At 43.2% G+C, this 17517-nt stretch overlaps 2 protein-coding genes across 2 annotated transcripts in view; one reads left to right on the forward strand and one right to left on the reverse strand.

The window, feature by feature from the left end:
• Positions 1 to 983: 983 nt before the first annotated feature.
• On the reverse strand, positions 984 to 14180 carry wdr3 (WD repeat domain 3). Its single transcript, XM_076747782.1, has 26 exons — positions 14130 to 14180; positions 12925 to 13126; positions 12579 to 12788; positions 12293 to 12411; positions 11335 to 11413; positions 10094 to 10189; positions 9192 to 9293; positions 8915 to 9016; positions 7934 to 8034; positions 7319 to 7423; positions 6901 to 7131; positions 6612 to 6807; positions 6387 to 6469; positions 5717 to 5855; positions 5515 to 5571; positions 5050 to 5150; positions 4417 to 4528; positions 3389 to 3523; positions 3258 to 3308; positions 2933 to 2998; positions 2538 to 2630; positions 2177 to 2227; positions 1994 to 2037; positions 1714 to 1842; positions 1438 to 1531; positions 984 to 1326 (listed from the first exon to the last, which is right to left on the reverse strand). The coding sequence occupies exons 2-26, from the start codon at positions 13096 to 13098 to the stop codon at positions 1171 to 1173; spliced, it is 2826 nt and encodes a 941-aa protein (XP_076603897.1). The 5' UTR covers positions 13099 to 13126; positions 14130 to 14180; the 3' UTR covers positions 984 to 1170.
• A 1293-nt stretch (positions 14181 to 15473) lies between these two features.
• gdap2 (ganglioside induced differentiation associated protein 2) overlaps positions 15474 to 17517 on the forward strand; it is a 30336-nt gene continuing 28292 nt past the window's right edge. The window contains exons 1-2 of the mRNA XM_076747253.1: positions 15474 to 15704; positions 17117 to 17343. Of these exons, the coding sequence (XP_076603368.1) occupies positions 17162 to 17343 (182 nt within the window). The 5' untranslated portion in view covers positions 15474 to 15704; positions 17117 to 17161. The remainder of the gene's footprint in view (positions 15705 to 17116; positions 17344 to 17517) is intronic.

Raw genomic sequence — 17517 nt, forward strand, 5'->3', positions numbered from 1 at the left:
CATTAGTTTCCCTCTTTTAAACAGTTTGTGATGATTAATGTAACCTGCTGTTGGGTGCCAATACGGTGTAAATGCTGTGCGAGTGTGAGAGTGCGGTCTGGGATTTTCCTGAAGAATTTTTAATTTTGGTAGGTGTGACATTTACAGCCTTGAGACCAAATCCAGCCCCATAAAGAGCTGTTGGCCCTTTTTTAACAACCCTGTAAATACAGAGTTAATTTGTTTTTTGTCCGCTGTGAGATTAAAACATGAACAGTGAGCGAGAGGTGTTCTAAAGGGTTCATTTCATTATTCCACAGTGCCCCACGGTCAGGAAATAAACACACTTATGGAAAATGAAGTTTCTGATGTGGGTGTGAAACTTTTCTAAAGGTCACAGGATTAGAGGGCTGGCACGAGAACACGTACACGGAGCGAAACACGGAGGTGAAAACTGAGAACCAAGATTTTCTCCCCTGCTATGAAATATGTTTACCACATCTGCCAGGCCTTGGGACTATAAATTCAGGCGAAGTTACAAGGGCTGTAAAGTACAGCTACATCTCCCGGATTTCAGTGGTGGATGGCTGCGGCGGGGCCAACGGGGATCAGGGGAGTTTTTTCCCAGCGACTAGCAAGATATGGCTCTGTGGGCCAGTATGGTCACACCCAGGTGGTCTGGGGCTCAGGTAGCCTGACGGGTTTCAAAACCTCTGCCATTTCAAAACCATCTTTAGCCTGGTTTGGCTCCAAGCCTGAATGGCTCCCTTTAGTCCTGTAGGACAGAGACCATTTTAAATCATACCAGTCTGCTGTGTGTGGTGAACATGGGGGGAGTATTAACACTGCTTTAAACATGAAATGCATCTATTTAGGCCCTAACTGTATGTGAATGTATTTTATAGAGACCTGAAGCTGCAGAGGGAACTGCTGTGTATACGCACTACACTTCTCTGTGCAGTGGAGGATTTATTTGTTTTGAAAACCTCTATAAAACCTGAAGTGCTGTGAGAAAAAGTCAGACAAAGTTTATTTGTGAAATGAAGCGTGTCACCGAATAACACTGTGTTACATCCTAGCAGAATTCCTTAACATACAAAAACCAACAGTATAAACCCTCTTGTCCACCCCTGGACCAGACCATGGCTGGAGGAGATGAGGATCGGATGTTTCTAAAGCGTCCATTATGATTCAAGCGATGGTCAGGATGGCTCGCTCTCTCTTCCTCCTCTTCTTCTTCTTTTCCTTCAGTTGGCCTGTGGCTTCAGCAAAGAACATCACATCCTCTTTGCTCTCAATCTCCCGCTGGAGGAACTGGAGCCCTGCGCTGTTAAAGCCCATCACATCCTGAGAAACAAAGACAGAAGAGGTGATGAGCAAATGAAAAGGGAAAAGTGTGATGATGACAACTAACAGCTTTCCTTTGTGACCAAATTCTCTTTTCCAGATGTTACTTACTTTGATTTCGCGCACTTTTGAGAGTGTATTGGTCCTTAGCTCATCTATGACAGACAGCAGCATCTGGTTACTGGAGATCTGACCAAAATGGATCCTGCAAACAAACAGACAGACAACAATGTCAGCTCAGCCCAATACTGTATACTGCAAGAAACCGCAGCTTGTGCAGAACATTTATAATTATATGTGCTCTGGAAAGGAAACAGACAAGCTACAGAATCAAAGTCTTTCTCTTTATTTCCAAAACATTATTTGGCACAGAGGAATAATACGCACTTGAGGAGGAAGAAAAGGCAGCGGCAGACCAGCTCCACCTCCAGGCCCTGCTGGATGTAGCTGTTGAACAGCATCAGCAGCTCAGGGATGTAAGGGAAGGGTAAGACCAGCAGAGAAACCTCCAGCTCACTGGTGATCACAACATAAACAAAGGGAAGGAAAAAAAACCCACAGGCTGTTTATATGCACAGAGCACTGCAGATGGTGATTAACTTTATGGGTTAAGTCAGAGTGAAATATCATGTGGGTTTGGTCTTGTCACCCTGGGCTCACATCTTACCTCGATCTGACCTTCTTTATGACATTTAAAACGTGGCGGGACGGCTGAGAGAGGGACACAGACAGACACAGTCAGTACAGCTAAAAACAACTGAATAACAATTAGTCGAGGTGTATTATTGGTATCAATGTTCAGTTACTGAAGGCAATATTGACATTTATCCTTCAGCATTATTCTACTTACTGAGACATTTCCAAAGGCCACAAGAATGGGATTGGGTTTCGGTGGAGGAAGCTGCAAAAGGACATCAGCGGTCAAATTTATTTGATAAATCATGACACTGACATCATAAAAACAAACAAACAACAAATAGAAATGTAAAGAAACTTTTTCCATCACATGCAGAAATCAATCCAAACAAAACAGAAGTCAATCCAAAGATGAGACTTAAAATATTGATCCGTTCTATCTAACTGTGATGCTTTATCGGTGCAGTTGCAGCTGCTGCACAGGTCAACCCTGCGCTGATAAAACAGGATGTTCACCTCTATGATGGGGAACAACAGAGGTCGTAAAAAGTAGGATGACTGGTTTGTGTCTCTACCTCTTTGCCTGCGTTCTTACAGGCATATTTATGCTCTTCCATCTTCCTCATCTCCTCTTTGTAAAGTTCCAGAGCCTCCATGATTCGCTCTGCCTGCAAAGACATAACATGACACAGCAAGAATATCAATAAAGACAACAGAAATGTAATTAATTCATAGCTTTCACTCTATGAAAACCTGGGTCAAGGTCAAGGGTCTGAATGCCCAATGGGTGTGGTTTGAATGCCAGTACTGGCCAATGACACATGTATTTTAATGTCAATGACATCAACTATGGCATAAAACTACAACCCTAAGCTAATATTCACATTTCATTGGTGCTCCACGCAAGATCCAACAGGTGCTAATCAGAATCAGAATGGTATTCATGCTACAGGAGGTGACATCAACTCACAGCTTTGACTGTCTCAACGGTCTTCTTGCCAGCTGGTGCTGCCTCTCCTTGAGTCTCTCCAGGTACCTGCAGATAAAACACGTTAAGGCATCACTTACATCCATCTAACAGAGCAGAACTGGTTTTGGTTTGATCTAAAAAAGTAGCCCAATTGGAGCTTTGGTGGTGATATACTTTGCATTTTCCTTCAGTTCAGTTAATTGGCCATGTGAGTTCATCCAAACTGTCATTTAAATGACACTAAAAACAGCAATGAGATGCCTAAGTGTCAAACATCCAGTTTAAAGACGTTGATGATGCTTGAAGTTGAAAACTGAGCACTCACCACAGGCGCATCTCCTTTGGCCAAGCTCTCCTCAAACTCTGCTTCTCGCTCCTGTCGAGATGAAAACAGGGTCATTTAGAGACAGGTGTGTGTTTTCAAACTGTCTGCGTCTACCCTGTCCTCCACCTCACCATCTCCCGCTCCTCTTCTAGGATGATGGGCTCCCTCGTCCTCTCCCACAGACGCAGGGATTTGTCGTGGGATGACGACACAAGGTGGTCACCATTAGGGCTGATGGAGAGACACCAAACCTCCCGATGATGGCCCTGTAAGGCAGAGACGAAAGCCAAATGTCAAAACAACACGATTCATGATGTATAAGGTCACAACTGGGCAGGAACAAAATCCCCTGAATCCCCTACCAATTAACTTCTAAAACTACCCCTAGTCACACCCTTCCAACTGATATCTTAAAGTTGTGGTTCTCATAGCCACAATCGGGACACGGCTCGAGGTATGATCATGTATGTCGGCAGCCCATTAGCCCTTCTGTAATTTTGACTATATCAACAACGTTTTCATGGATTGCCTTCAAATTTAGTGCAAACATACAAGATCAACTAATTAAAATAATAACATGACCTTTCCCGTGATGATAGCCTCAAGTCATCACCTCAAAAGTGGTGATGATCAAAGAATGGCAGATTCCAGTGTGTAATGGCCATTACATCCTTATTTTTAGCTGCCTTTCAACTGCAAAAAACCATGCTGCAACCACAACACAAACGACACAAACAAGTGATCATTTCCATTGGCAAAAGTTCTGGATAGCACTGAGTACCTAGTACGTTTTGTGGTATCACATCGGTCCAGGTTCCAAATGAACTGAACCGGTACTAAAAGGTGGAATGAAAACATCGCAGACCACTGATTGGACACTTGACATGGAGGAACCAGTCGACTTTTTGTCTGCGCTTTCCCAGACTCTCCTGTTTTTTCAGTCTCTTGTCTTGCTGCCTTCAGCCTTTTCTTAAACCAAGCTTGTCTCCTTGCTGTGACAGTCACACATACTGAGAATCAAGAACATCATCCTCACAGGACTCGACAAATCTCCTTTACAGCTGACAAATGACCTCATTTCTCATTTGCAATTCAGCTAAAGGGAGCTTGGTCTAAGCCACTTGACCCCAAAAATCAAGGGTGTGGATAAGAGTCTCACCTCCAGCGTCTGGATGTGCTCAAACTTGTCGGCGTCCCACTGTTTGATCTTCTTGTCCTTCCCTGCTGTGAAGAAGAGATGAGTCTTGGGGACAAACTGGAGGAACATGACGCTGTAGAGAACAAACAGAGTGACGGAAGAGAGAGAAGGTCAGCCAAGTGCATAGGTAAAATAGAAAATAAACCCAAAGTTTCAAAGTGGTGACAAAAAGACAAAAGAAACAAAGAAAAGCAGGAAATAATGAGGGAAGACAATAGAAATAGACACAAAGAAAGCTAATAAGCAAGAGACACAGTAAAAGAGAACGTAAAGGGCAAAAGGGCAGGTTGAAAGAAAACTAAATGAACACAGAAAAGCTGGAAATCAAGCAAAAACAGAACAAAAAAAAAGAGCGAGGACAAAAAGTGAGATGATCCATGAGAAAACAGCTGAGCGGTGAGATGAAAGAGCAGCTGGTGTGAAGTCACAGGGCAGCCAGAGTTAACAGGACATGGATCAGAGTCCCTGACCACAACACATGAAGTCAGAGCTGCAAAGTGCCAAGAAAACTGTTTCACCACCACATACTTGATAACAACTGTTTTTGTTCCAATGAGCACACGACTGCTTTGGGCCTGCACTGCTGGGCGTTACCTGTCGTCGTGAGCAAACATGGAGCGGTGACAGTCGCCGAAGTCTAAGCCCCAGATCTTCACGTTTCTGTCGGCGGAGCCGGTGGCGATGAGTGTGCTGTCCTGGATAACAGAAACACAAGATCAGAGTCTGCATGACAGGGCCGTGTGTCCAGCCCAGCCAGGAAGTGACCATAATGAGCTGAAACTGAAGACGAGCGGTTTAAGATTGTTGTGATTTAAACAACAGTCTATTTACAATAAGGCTCTGTCAGGAAGTCATTAACATTGTGAGAAAAAATGTGTAAGGTTCAGAGTCACACATACAAAAGGATATTCCCCTGACTCTTGACCGTGCTACAGCTGCCATGAATTTTCACAGTTGTCTAACTGCGAACATCTTGCTAAATAAAGTGCAGCATCACCTTTATCACTGGGGCCTAAAAGCAGCTGACAGTTAACAGTTTTGCAGCTTGAGGATACTCACATGTGAGATGTCCAGACAAAGTACAGGCAGCTTGTGTCCATACAGAGACAAGAAGAACTGAAGCAGCCAGAGGGAGAAAGGTTCAGTTAGGATGATGCTATCAATGATGCAATTACACACTGTATATGTCATGGTTATATAAGTGACAGGTAGATGTGTTGTTGTGTATTGTTGTATATGTATACATGCATGTGTGATGTACCTTCAGTGTGTCTGTGTAGAAGATCTTCACAGTACAGTCTAACAAAGAGACAGCCAGCAGTCTGTGGTCAGGAGAAAACTTCACACACAAAACGTCTTCCTCCAGCTGCAGAGTGCGTGCGTGTTTCACTGTCAGCCTCCTATATCACACACACACATACATACATACACACACAGTCATCTGATGGCAATATTAAAATGAGTCAGGTCTAAGTCTTGTTACTGAGTATTTTTGTGCTTTTCTAACTCACAATCGAATATTGTGACGTACATTCGATGTAAGATTTAACATCACAGATAAAGACCAACTTATATTTAGTACAGAGAATATGCTGATTACTACTGCACATTATACCTGGTGTGAGTAAAAAGCTGACTGACTATTGTATAAATCATCAATAATTACACTTCTAAGTAGTTTGACATGACTTAAAACCAACCACTTATTTGTAAACGCAAAACTCTCTAAAAGATGAAACTTTTTTTTAGCATTCACTTTCAGTGGGGTCTGCTTTGTGAGGGGTTTCCTGACTTTTATCAGATATAAATATGACAAAAGGTTTTGTTGCAAAATATCTGAGAGGACTCCTGTTTTAGTTGAGAACTTTATTCAAGGTGGAAGGAAATATGAGATCATACTGATAATTGAACACTGACTGGTGGTGACTTACTTCTGGCCAGTCCCTTGGTCCTTTACCAGCTCAAACTCCCAGAATTTCACTGTCTTATCTGCACTTCCTGTGACAATCCCCCTCTACACGAGTGAAACACAGCAAATGAAAAAGCACAGAAAAGTCAGTTGTTTCTGAAAACATAAAAGGTATCACATGGTAAGAAACAGAAAAAACTGAGTAAGACAGGTGGGACTGCAGGGTGCTGCAGGTGGTCGGGTTTACCTGGTCTGGTGCGAGGCACAGGGACCACAGGGCTCCACTGTGGGCATCCACAGTCTCCAGCAGGCTTCCTGAGGCCAACTCAAAGATCTGCAGCGTCCCGCTCTTCGTTCCCAGAATGATCTGTCTGTCTCCAGGTACGAAGAGGGAGCAGAGCGCGTATTCACAGGTCATGGTGCGAATCACCTGCAGAGTTGACCTGCAACAGGGGGAGGCGGGCATTCTGTTAGACCACCACTCACTGAGACTTAAAAGACATTTCCAGGCCTTGAGCGGGCTGAAGCAGCTTCACCTGTTCCAAACTTTGACAGTGTCACCAGAGGCGGAGAGGATGGCCAGGTTGTCCGAGCTGAAGGCCAGCGTGCGAGCATCAGTGCGGTGTCCGCCGAGCGTGAGGCGAGCCGTCTTATTGGCCGTGGGGGTCTTGTCTGAAGTCTTCAGGCTGTACGTCTCAATAGTGTTGTTCTGCAGCAGCAGCGCCACCTTCAGCTCACCACCTACACATGACAGGCATTCCACCCATCTGAGAGGGGATGGAGGACGGTTGTGTGAGGAGTTAAAGAGTAAAGATGCAATTAGTGGCTAACATCACTGATTGTACGTTCAGTCTGGATGAATGATTAAGCTTCTGAGTGTCTATTTTTGGGGTTTGTCCTTGACACAAGCTCAGCTCTGTAAACTCTAAGCTACTGTCAAGGCTCCAAACTGACCTGATCTTGGCGGAGGCCTTGATGTTGGTCAGTCTGATGATCTCGTCCGTCAGCTTCCTCTCCACCACAGGCTCTGCTGCCTCTTCACCTGCATCTTCCTGAGCTCTACAGCAGGGGGCAGGCATACAACAAGCTTCAGCATGCTGCCCTCAGAACTGTACAGCAGCTGTTTGCACACTATAATGCAGCGGTATTAAAATTAGCAGTAGTGAGCAGTGCTAGATAAACTACACAAAACATTAGTGAAAGGAACAGAAATAGCAGCAGGAAGTGTCACACCAGTAACATCAATGTGTTTGAAGCACACATTTAAAAAAAAAAAAAAAGCTTTCACCTCTGTGTGAATTTATTTTATTATTGTTGCCTTATTGTGCTTTATCTTTTGGGGAAGCGATTTATCACAGTCTTAAGGAAAGCGCAATATAAATAGCATTTATTACTATTATTATAGTGGTAGCAGTGTAGAAGTAGTAGTAAAAAGTGCAATAAGCAGAAGTATCAAGAGATGTGAACATTGTTCTCTGCAGTAATATTTAGTAGTAGATCTGGTAACAGTAATAAATAAGCAGGTAAATCTTCTAAATGAACTAAACAGAAATATTGTCCTGAGCTTACTTTGCTGCCTTCTTTTTGGCTTTCTTCATCTTCTTTGTCATTTTCCTCTGTACCTCTTCCTCTGACAGCACAGTGAAGAGCTCCAGGATCGAATCATTGCCCTGATGGAGAGAGGAAATGGATATGTCCACCATTACCTTTCGACATATAAAATATCAACATCAATAATGTGCTTTTAAAGTCAAAAACTCTGTTAAACACTGTGTGCAATGATTGGGTATAAAACCACTAAACAGCAATGAAAAAAATCTCTCTTTAATTCCAGTTTATAGGCCCTGACACATCAGGCCAACTTCATATAACTAACACTGACAATACTCAACTGCTGCCTCACACTGCCTCACTTCCCTTCATGTTAACTGAACACACCGTGAAAACTGCAGCTGACAGCCAGCTGACCACAGACAAGTACATTCACTCTGCCTGAGCCTGCACGACAGGAAATAACTTGTCAGTAAACAGTGTTCCTAGTCCAAAAAACGTTAAGGAAACACAAACAAAACAAACTAGGCAGCAAACTATTTTCATGCCATTGTGAATCATAATAAACGGCCTCAAAGTGATAGGCTGTCAGGTTGTGGTTTCATGCTTGTGGACAAAGAAAAAGGCAAAAAATAAGTAGAAACCACACAAAATGAGTAAAATCACTAATTCACGTGGTTGAACAGCCACAAGACTGTTTTTAATGCTGAATCGATGTGCTAAGTCAGCCAAACGGCCACCGAAGAGGGCCAGAGTGATTCAACAGTGCCAGGAAAAACCCCAAAAACTGACAATGGATGGCCTCAGATGGCCCCTCATACAACACAAAAAAAACATCTAATTTGAGCTCGTGCCTGAAACTGTAAGGTGAGTGTAAAAGAGTGCAGAAAATAAGTCAGCTTCATCTGTGCTTTACTGTGGCCATGGTGTCATTTCATTACCCATCATGATACATTTTCTGATCTTTCAGAGGGAACCAGAGGACACTTCAACACTCACATGGCAGGCGATGACTCTGGCCTTGGAGTCTGCTGTCAGGGAGACGACTCGGTCTCTGGCCTCTCTCAAGATTGAACCAGCTTTCCTGCAACTCAAGATCCGCTGAGAGAGAAGGAGAGAGAGGAAAGTTAAATGCCAAATACAAGCACAGGACATTCATCTCAGATACACACTGCTTGATAAGGAATACAATTGTTAAAAACAATATATACCCATGTACTCTTCATCATTTTATTACAGTATTCTCACAAGAATATACTCACGACTACCCTCATACCTCTTCAAGACTTTCATCCACCCCTTCCTCATTGTCGTCATCATCGTCCTCATCCAGCAGAGATTTCCCCTTTTTAATCTTGGGCTCACCCTCAGCTTTCTCCTGAGCAGGATACAGAGAGACAGACAGACGGACAGACGGACAGAGCCAACATCAGTTTTTATTTATTTATCCAACGTAAAAACACATAACAGCTTTTCACACTATAGTAGTCCACGGCTATCCATAGCCCCTTTTCACACACACACATTTGTACTGCAGGGTTAACCTCAGCCTCTGGCTTTACAATTTAAGCTGCATTTCTACTAACCCTGGGTTAAATGTTTAGTCAATTTTCAGGGGATAACCCCACAAACTCAGGGCTAACCCTGCTCTGGAGGCAGGCCAGCGTGCCCTAGGCTAAAGTCAAGGTAGCCCACTTTGGAATGCGCCAGGATTGTGCCAGTGTGAAAGTTTTCTTAGTCCTGGGCTAACAGCTCCCACTGCCTCGGGCTAAGAAGGCTCCCAGAAAGCCTGGCCTACACAGGGAAGTTCTGATTTCCCTGATGTTAAAACAGATGTTTAAATTTAGACTTCTCGACCAGTGAACAGGTAAGAAAACAGAACAAAAACGGTCAAAATTGAGCACAATTGTACCTGTTAGTTTATATACTGTTCAAAAAAATATTGCATATATTGTAGGAGCCATTTTAACCCGTTCAAATCACATTCTTCAATAACCAAATCACAGCTGCTGAAATGTGTGGCATCAGGGTTTCGCATTCTCTTTTGGTAAAGTTTGAGTAGGTGGGACTTTTATTCGTCCATAGTGGCTGTCAGAGATCAAGCTAACGACCCAGTTCTTCTCTATATCAGACAGTTACAGTGAGCAGTACAAAGAACAAAGCCCAGTTCTTCCTCACCTCCTGAAGGTAGCTGATGTCCCAGGCTCGAAGCTCACTGTCCGCTGAGCCTGTTAACAGCCTGTTCTCCTGGTTCAGCAGCAGCATGCCCCACACCTAAAACACACACACACAAACACACACACACACACACATACACACATGCAGGAAAATATACAGTCACATAGGTTCATCTCATTCATTCAAGTAGGACAATGTTAACTTGAACAAAATATTAGCATTCCAATGGTTTGTTTTTTCATCAGCAGCTAATGCAGAGCAAAGAAACATCTTTCCCCGTTGCTGCGGGGTGGTGAGGTGTGTGTGAGGTGCTGCAGGGGGTGACTGCTCTGACAGCTCTGGGGAAGAAGCTGTCCCTCAGTCTGTTTGTGGTTGTTCGTATGTTCCTGTACCGCTTTCCTGATGGAAGCGGTACAAACAGACTGTGGCCCGGGTGGCTGGGGTCCGTGGCGATGGATCTTGCCCTCTTCTTGACCCGGCCTGCATATATAGAGTCCAGGTCAGGAAGGGGGCAGCCCACGATGCCTTGAGCAGTTCTTACCACCCGTGCCAGTTGTTTCCTTTAGCTTTAGAAAACACCACAACTGAAAAGTCAGAGGCATGGAAATCAAGGAGTGTGAGAAGTGCTAAATGCTTGTGAGTTCTCTGATAACACCGGTTATGTTTACATGCGTTCGGTAACGAGGAACTTTTCTTTAATTCATTCAGGCTAAAGTGATGTTACCCTAACCTCACACGGCAGATGGCTTGTTACACAGAACCATTCGGGACGTCGTCCATGGAAACTGTTTGGAAAAGAGCAGGCACTTTGAAAAAGACCTGGCAGGTGATTGCATGAACCATCTGTTTATCACCGTCGATCATGGCCTAAGTTCAGCCAATCAGGTCAACGAACCATATGACATTATAGTAGGAGAGCGAAACTCTCGCTGAAGCCGATCGGGAGAAGAGTGAAAACATCTTCTCTCAGTGCCGCTCTTTGCTCTTCTTTCAGTCAAGGTGTTGTCGCCACATGTAAAACACACTTGTAGCTGCCAGCAGTTCCTCACAGGACACCGACTGGTCTGAAACGACTGTGATTTGGCCACAAACGCATAACCTGAAGCCTGACAAATGGCCCACATGATCTCAGCTGATGTTAGCCAGCTTACATCACACTAACAGCTGTTAATTTTCATACATTCCTCAGTCAGGGCATCCTTTTGTTTATGTTAATGCCTGCAGAGTAAGAAGCCCCTCACCTCACTGCGATGGCCGACTATGGTCTTGAAACAGTGCTGTGTGTCCAGGTCCCACCACTTCACAAAACTGTCCTTGGAGCTGTACAGCAGCAGAGCACAGACAGACACACTGTTAGTAACACTGTGCAGTTCTTGTTTTGAAAGTGTTAAACCTAAGAGGGTGCTTAATTTTAAGGCTATCACCTTAAAAACCACAAATATCATATTAAACATTACAATACACTTGAGATTAAATTGTTTGAAACATAAAAGCACTAATCAAAGCCACATGCAGGATCATAAGGCTGTCTGGTTGCATCATCGGCAGCGTGAAGTCATGTAGTGCAGCTTAAACTCACAAACACCACATTATCTACTGTCTGTACAAAGTAACACCAAGCTTATGTATATGAAGTGACAACATGTGGGGAATTCCGTTGTCCCAAATTAATAAAAAAGTTTTATGAAAGTAGAAATGTGCTCATTTATCAAAAGTGGATGAGGTCAAAAAGAGAGACGATGTGAAAATCACGCCCCAGAAGGTCTGCTGGGACGGTGCCCTAAAGCTCTCACTGTCATCTGTGAATATGAAGACCTTCAAAGTGCGTAATCAGCTCTTCAGAATGAGATAACTTTTCACAATAGTTGCACAAAAACACTACTGACTGAGTGTGTGGCGGGTTCTCTTTAAACTATAATAATAGGTGGAAATTGTTTACTGTGAAAGACTACAAAAGTTTGTAGAGGCAGAAATCACAACAGTGAAGGTTAAGTCAGTGGAATTAATAAGGAGCTTCATAACATGAATTACTGATTCTTATCTCTGTGTACAGTATGTGTTTTAACAAATAAGCTTGACCTCTGCCACCACTGAGGACACAGTGGACATAAGTCAGACTCCTCTGTGTCCTCAATGATGATCTACATTTTGTCAAGAAATGCGCCAATCAGCAAAGGAATCACGTAAAAGGTGCATTACCTCGTGACCAGGAGGTTCTTGTCTTTGAGGAACAAGGCCTGTGTGACGATGTCTTTGTGGCCTCTCAGCCTGTACAGCCCACACTCATTGATGATGTCCCACACAATCACATCTGTGTCCTGCAGGGGGAGGAAAAGGTCATAACGTGCTTAAAATGCACTATAATAAACCAGCAGCCCAGAATTCAGACAGAAGTTTGATTTGAAAAATGCTTCTCAGGAAATTGCATATTCTCATCATGACGTCATCCCTGTGCACAAAAACCAAGAACAGCCCGCCTGCTTACCTTGGAACCAGTGACGAGCCGAGCTCCGAGCCTGTCGTAGTGTATGACGCTGACAGCTGACTTGTGCCCATTAAAGGAGACATTGCTCTCTCCATTCAGCAAGCTAAAGATTCTCACAGCACCATCCTCGTAGCCCACAGCGATATGGATGCCATCGGGTGAGGGACAGAGGAAGGTCACCTCGTGTTTCTGGCCCTGCAGGATCAGGACCTGCATGGAAAGACAGAAGCTGGATGAAATCTGGAGACGATCTAAGCTGGAAGGGGTTTCTAAAGTTGCACAAACGTTCTTTGTTGGAGATCTGGACCTGTCCTCCACTGCTGTTGCATCCACCTCAAAATCTCACCTTCTCTCCTTTTCGGACATCCCAGATGAACACGTGTTCACACGCAGCCACAGCGACGTAGCGTCCCTTCTCTCCCCCGCGGAGGATCACAAATGCGATGTTGGCTTTTTGGCTGCCAATCACTCCAAACACTGCACTGGGAATGTAGCGCAGGTACTGCTTGGTCAACCCCATGACCGGCAGCCGTAAGTGACGACGGATCCTGTTTCACCAAGACATAGAAGAGACTTTGACTGATTGATGTTCCTGTGCAGAATAAACATATTCTGAAATATTTTGAAGATTAAGTTCAAGATCCAAGGCCAGGTCAGTCTACTTTCTCCCACCAAACCGGGAAATGGATTTCTTTATGGGCCTTGTGTTTCATGTTGAAACACAGACAGTCCTTCCAACTGCTGCCACAAAAATCAGAGGCACATTATTTACTCAAATATCAATGCAGAAGCATTAAGATTTCCCTGATTGGAGCTAAGAGGTCTAGACCAAACCGTGACACACAGCCCAGACCTGAAGCATGCAAAAGTATCAACAAACGTTTGGTAAAAAAGTGTCTATACGGAAATGAGAACAGTGCTTAACTGACGCAAATAATTCAGCACATTACAACATACAAACATAAGGCACTAACGACTAAATCATTACACATCATTAACGTGTTCAAGCAGCAATCATCATAATGCATACATTGCAACATATTAGTAATGTTAACGTGTCTGTTGTGGTCCGAAGGGAGCTTATCGCGTTTCGTGCCATTTTTATGTGTCACTTCAATATTTCCACAACTACAATTCTGTAGCTAATGGTTGTACATGATGCTTTTCAAATTATTTTGGTGACAACTAACGCAAAAGTGTAGGCTACTTCATGGAAATATCTAGCTAGGTTTAGCACGCCACTACAGATACACATAGGTACGTTTATTTTGTAACACACAATTGACCGCGTGGTGGGGTTTAGAGTTTAAGACCCATGAAATAGCTCAATACATGGCTAACCCCGTCCGCCGAGCGATCTCGTACAACGAAACGAGTGCATCTATCCGCGACACACCGGTTGTTCACGAACCCACGTGGTGAAGTTCCTGCCTAAATGTAGCTCCTAAAATATGACATGGAGAACATTTATGTCTGTATATCTTTTACACCAAGTTAAAATTACTTCTGTCAACGCAATTCATTATATATTTGGTTAGTTTTTCCTCTCACCTGTGAAATGAGGCTGCTAGCTGAACTTGTGTTGTCTTCCCTCTGCTGCCGTTTCAGACCCAACCAATCGATCACATGTCACCGTAAACAGTGAAAGAAAACATCCTTTCACCATGCACCACAAAGTATTATGTGCTGTTACAAATACATATTTTCAATAGCAGTGATGGAACATAACTGTGTGCGCTGAAAGATAACTTGTGTATATTTATATTTATTTTATTTTATTTTATTTTATTTTTTGCCTTTCCTCGATCGATTATTTTTCATTACTTTGGTCTGCGCTCCCAGGAAAAAAACACAGCAGGCTTATCCACAGAAAAACTTAAACCGTAAACTTTATTGACTGTATGAGGTCTTAGAAAATAAATCCTAAATAATACTCATATTTTGTTGCAGATCATCGTGTTTTTTTTTTCTTTTTGTGGTCAGACGTGTTTGGAACATGGTCAGCGGTTTTGCAGTTTACGTATGAGTAGTGGCTTCTCTCAGGTCCCTAAACAACCACAGCGGAAGTGTTTTTCGCTTATTAGTCAGCTGATTCGGGACTGAAGCACGAATGTGTCAAACAGGTCGAAACAACGGGAACAGTACCGGAAGTTTGTATGTATGACTCGTACAAAATAAAGGAACGTGCCAATTTGATACCAGGACATCACTTCACTAGCATCAGAATGGGGAAGGGGCAGGGCAAAAAAGAAATTGAACATATCCGCGAAACCAAATCGAGTTTCTAAGACGGTTTTCATACGAATAGTCAAATAATGTGACCCAAATTCTGTTTAACATGTGTACACTCTGCAAGATTTTGAAACACTGCAACTAGTTTGTATCGTCATGGTCGATTTTTTGTGGATAAACATCAGATGCTTTTATATGTCTATATCAATTTTTAGTATCTATATTAAAACATAAGACACTGCAGGGGATTTCCTGCAGTTCAGTTCAAGTTATTGTGAGTAATTAATATCCATCAGCTCACCTGTATATCATTAAATAAAACATTAAGCAGCCAAAAACATCCAGCTCTTATTTGACCATAATGAATCATGTAACATATGGTCAAAATATGGAAATATTACAAAATCTGCAACAGACGGGCCAGGTAGATGGATGGACAGAATGTGTAATATGCATGGACACAAAAATTAACTATGGGGACAGAGTCAGTTTGTGCTTTTAGAAAGGCGTAGTTTGAGCATTTTTTTGGTTAATGAGTCCCTCTCCAAACCTGTAAAAATGTACACTGTGAAATTAAGTCAGCCTATCTAAACAAATGAAAATCTAGATTTCGCTCGATTGGACTTTTATTTTGAAAGTCATAACTGGATGTTGTTCTACTCACTATATGAATTGACGTTGCAGCATTCAGCACTTAGCACACTGGCTAAACGTGTAAACCTGGTTAACTTAATTTTTCACTGCTTTTGCAATTACTTTGCTCGCTGCTATGAGGATTCAGAGGAACGACAGCACCTCTTGAGTCTATAAACTGTCGTGTCCACATGAATTGATCATTCTTTATTTTTCTTTGCGTGGACATCACCCCTGCCTGGAGGAAATACAACTGGCTAGGTAGGTAGCTTAAATGCTGATTTTGTGGTTGAGGGAGACACTGGCTGGACAAATTGCACTCTTCATCCTTTAAATATTAAGTATTCCTCATGGGGTATGTCGGAAATAAGTTTAGGAAGTTAAAGGAGTTCAGCTATCAGGTGGAAATGTAATTTTTGACAGTAGCGTGACTGTCTCTGAGGACCAATGCTGCCTCTTACTTTCCAGCCTGTGTTTTGGTTCAGTTAATGACGTGCAGCTGTTCTGGAGCGCTGCCTTCAAAACCGTACCAGTGACAGAGAGGTAAATAAACCACAATAGCGTTGCAGTTGTCAAATAGCAACCAGAATGAGCAAAACTCACAATTATACTCACTGGTGATTAATCTGTCTTTTGCTCCCTTTAAAATGACCGCAAGCTCAGTGATAATCAAGGCAAGAAACCACCTCATGTGAGAACGTGGGAGTAGTAAATGTTTGGTGCTTTTGCTTCATTGATTTGAAAGATTATGCGACTAATTGATAAAAGTAGATGGTGATCAATTTTCTATCTTCTTTTCTATCTTCGTCAAATTGTTTCAGCACTTTCTGGCCAAACAAACAGTCCTAAATGTTCTGATTACAATAACGTTGTGGAGAGAAAAGCATCAAATTCTCTCATTTCAGAAGCTGGAAAGAGTTTCATCAAAAGTGGTGTTGATTAATCATCTATGGGTCACCTGATTGTGCAAGCACGACTAAAAGACCCAGATGTCTTCACATAACTTTAGCTTCCTGTGCTACTCTGTGAGTTTCTGTGTGATTCATGAGCTCTGCTCTGCACATGTGAAGGCTGGACCATCATTACATGACTGAACGAAGAGGCTGCTGTCATGCTGCTCTTTAACGAGACATGGAGCTCGTCTTATCAAACCTGCTGATGATGTTATGACATGCAGGCTTCTTAGAAAGTTTGTTACTTGAAATCAGCACAAACCTCAGTGGCTGCAGTCCGATGTTCGCCCTGTAAGTATTTTAATCAGCTTGCAGACTGTCATTGTCAAAAAAAACAGTTGATCAGTTCATTAAAATAAATCTATAGATGAGTTGAGTTGACGATAATCAGTAGTTGAAGCCCCAGAGAAATCCACCCTTGCCCAAATTAAACAATGTCATCATATTCAGACATTTCCAGCAATCATGATTGAGTTCAGTGGCACAAAATGTTTCCGCAAACTCAAGTAGCAAATGTCAAGTGCCCTGCAGAGTCAAATAGCGAGGAACTTCTTTTTTACACAAATATGCAGCATTTTCTCCGCAGAAGAGGCAGCTTCTTTTCTAACTGAGAAAAGAATCAGCAGCTCGACCAATAATGAAAATCAGATTGAAGTGGCTGCAGCCCTCTTTAGAAATGAAGCTGACTTGACGTCTGTCTCTCTCCCCCTGTGCTTGCAGTGCACCTGCTTGGAGATCCAGCATCAGCCTCAAGTGCCAGAGGGGATGGATCCTCTGGGCGCTCGCTCTCAGTTCGTGGACATCCAGACTCTCCCCACGTGGCAGCAGCAGCTGGGTGAGGATGGTGAGGAGACGCCGCCGGACCAGAGCGACAGCTTGATCAGCCAGCAGGACTTCCCCTCGCCCTTCCCCTTCAGGCCAGACATCAACCGCAAGATCATCCTCTTGTGAGTGACTCATATTATTTCTTCACGCTGTTGCTTTTGGGTGAAACTGTCCTCTCTTTAAATTGTCAGATTTTCAGAAGCTCACAAGCTCGGCCTCAGTTTCAGGTCAACTTCCTTGTGTTTCAGAGTTTGCCTCCTGCGTTGATAGTCGTAGATTTTCTCCATCAGTAGAGG

The sequence above is a fragment of the Chaetodon auriga genome, chromosome 13, assembly GCF_051107435.1.
Source record: "Chaetodon auriga isolate fChaAug3 chromosome 13, fChaAug3.hap1, whole genome shotgun sequence".
Taxonomy (NCBI): Eukaryota; Metazoa; Chordata; class Actinopteri; order Chaetodontiformes; family Chaetodontidae; genus Chaetodon; species Chaetodon auriga.

Bases quoted from the DNA above. Each gene is read 5' to 3' on its own strand.
- wdr3 (XM_076747782.1), bottom strand. From the start codon at position 13,098: ATGGGGTTGACCAAGCAGTACCTGCGCTACATTCCCAGTGCAGTGTTT. The intron at 8,035-8,914 runs GTGAGTGTTGAA...TCTCTCCATCAG, and splicing joins CCAGAGTCATCGCCTGCCAT to GGCAATGATTCGATCCTGGA. The intron at 4,529-5,049 runs GTAACGCCCAGC...TGTTCTCTACAG, and splicing joins ATGTTTGCTCACGACGACAG to CGTCATGTTCCTCCAGTTTG.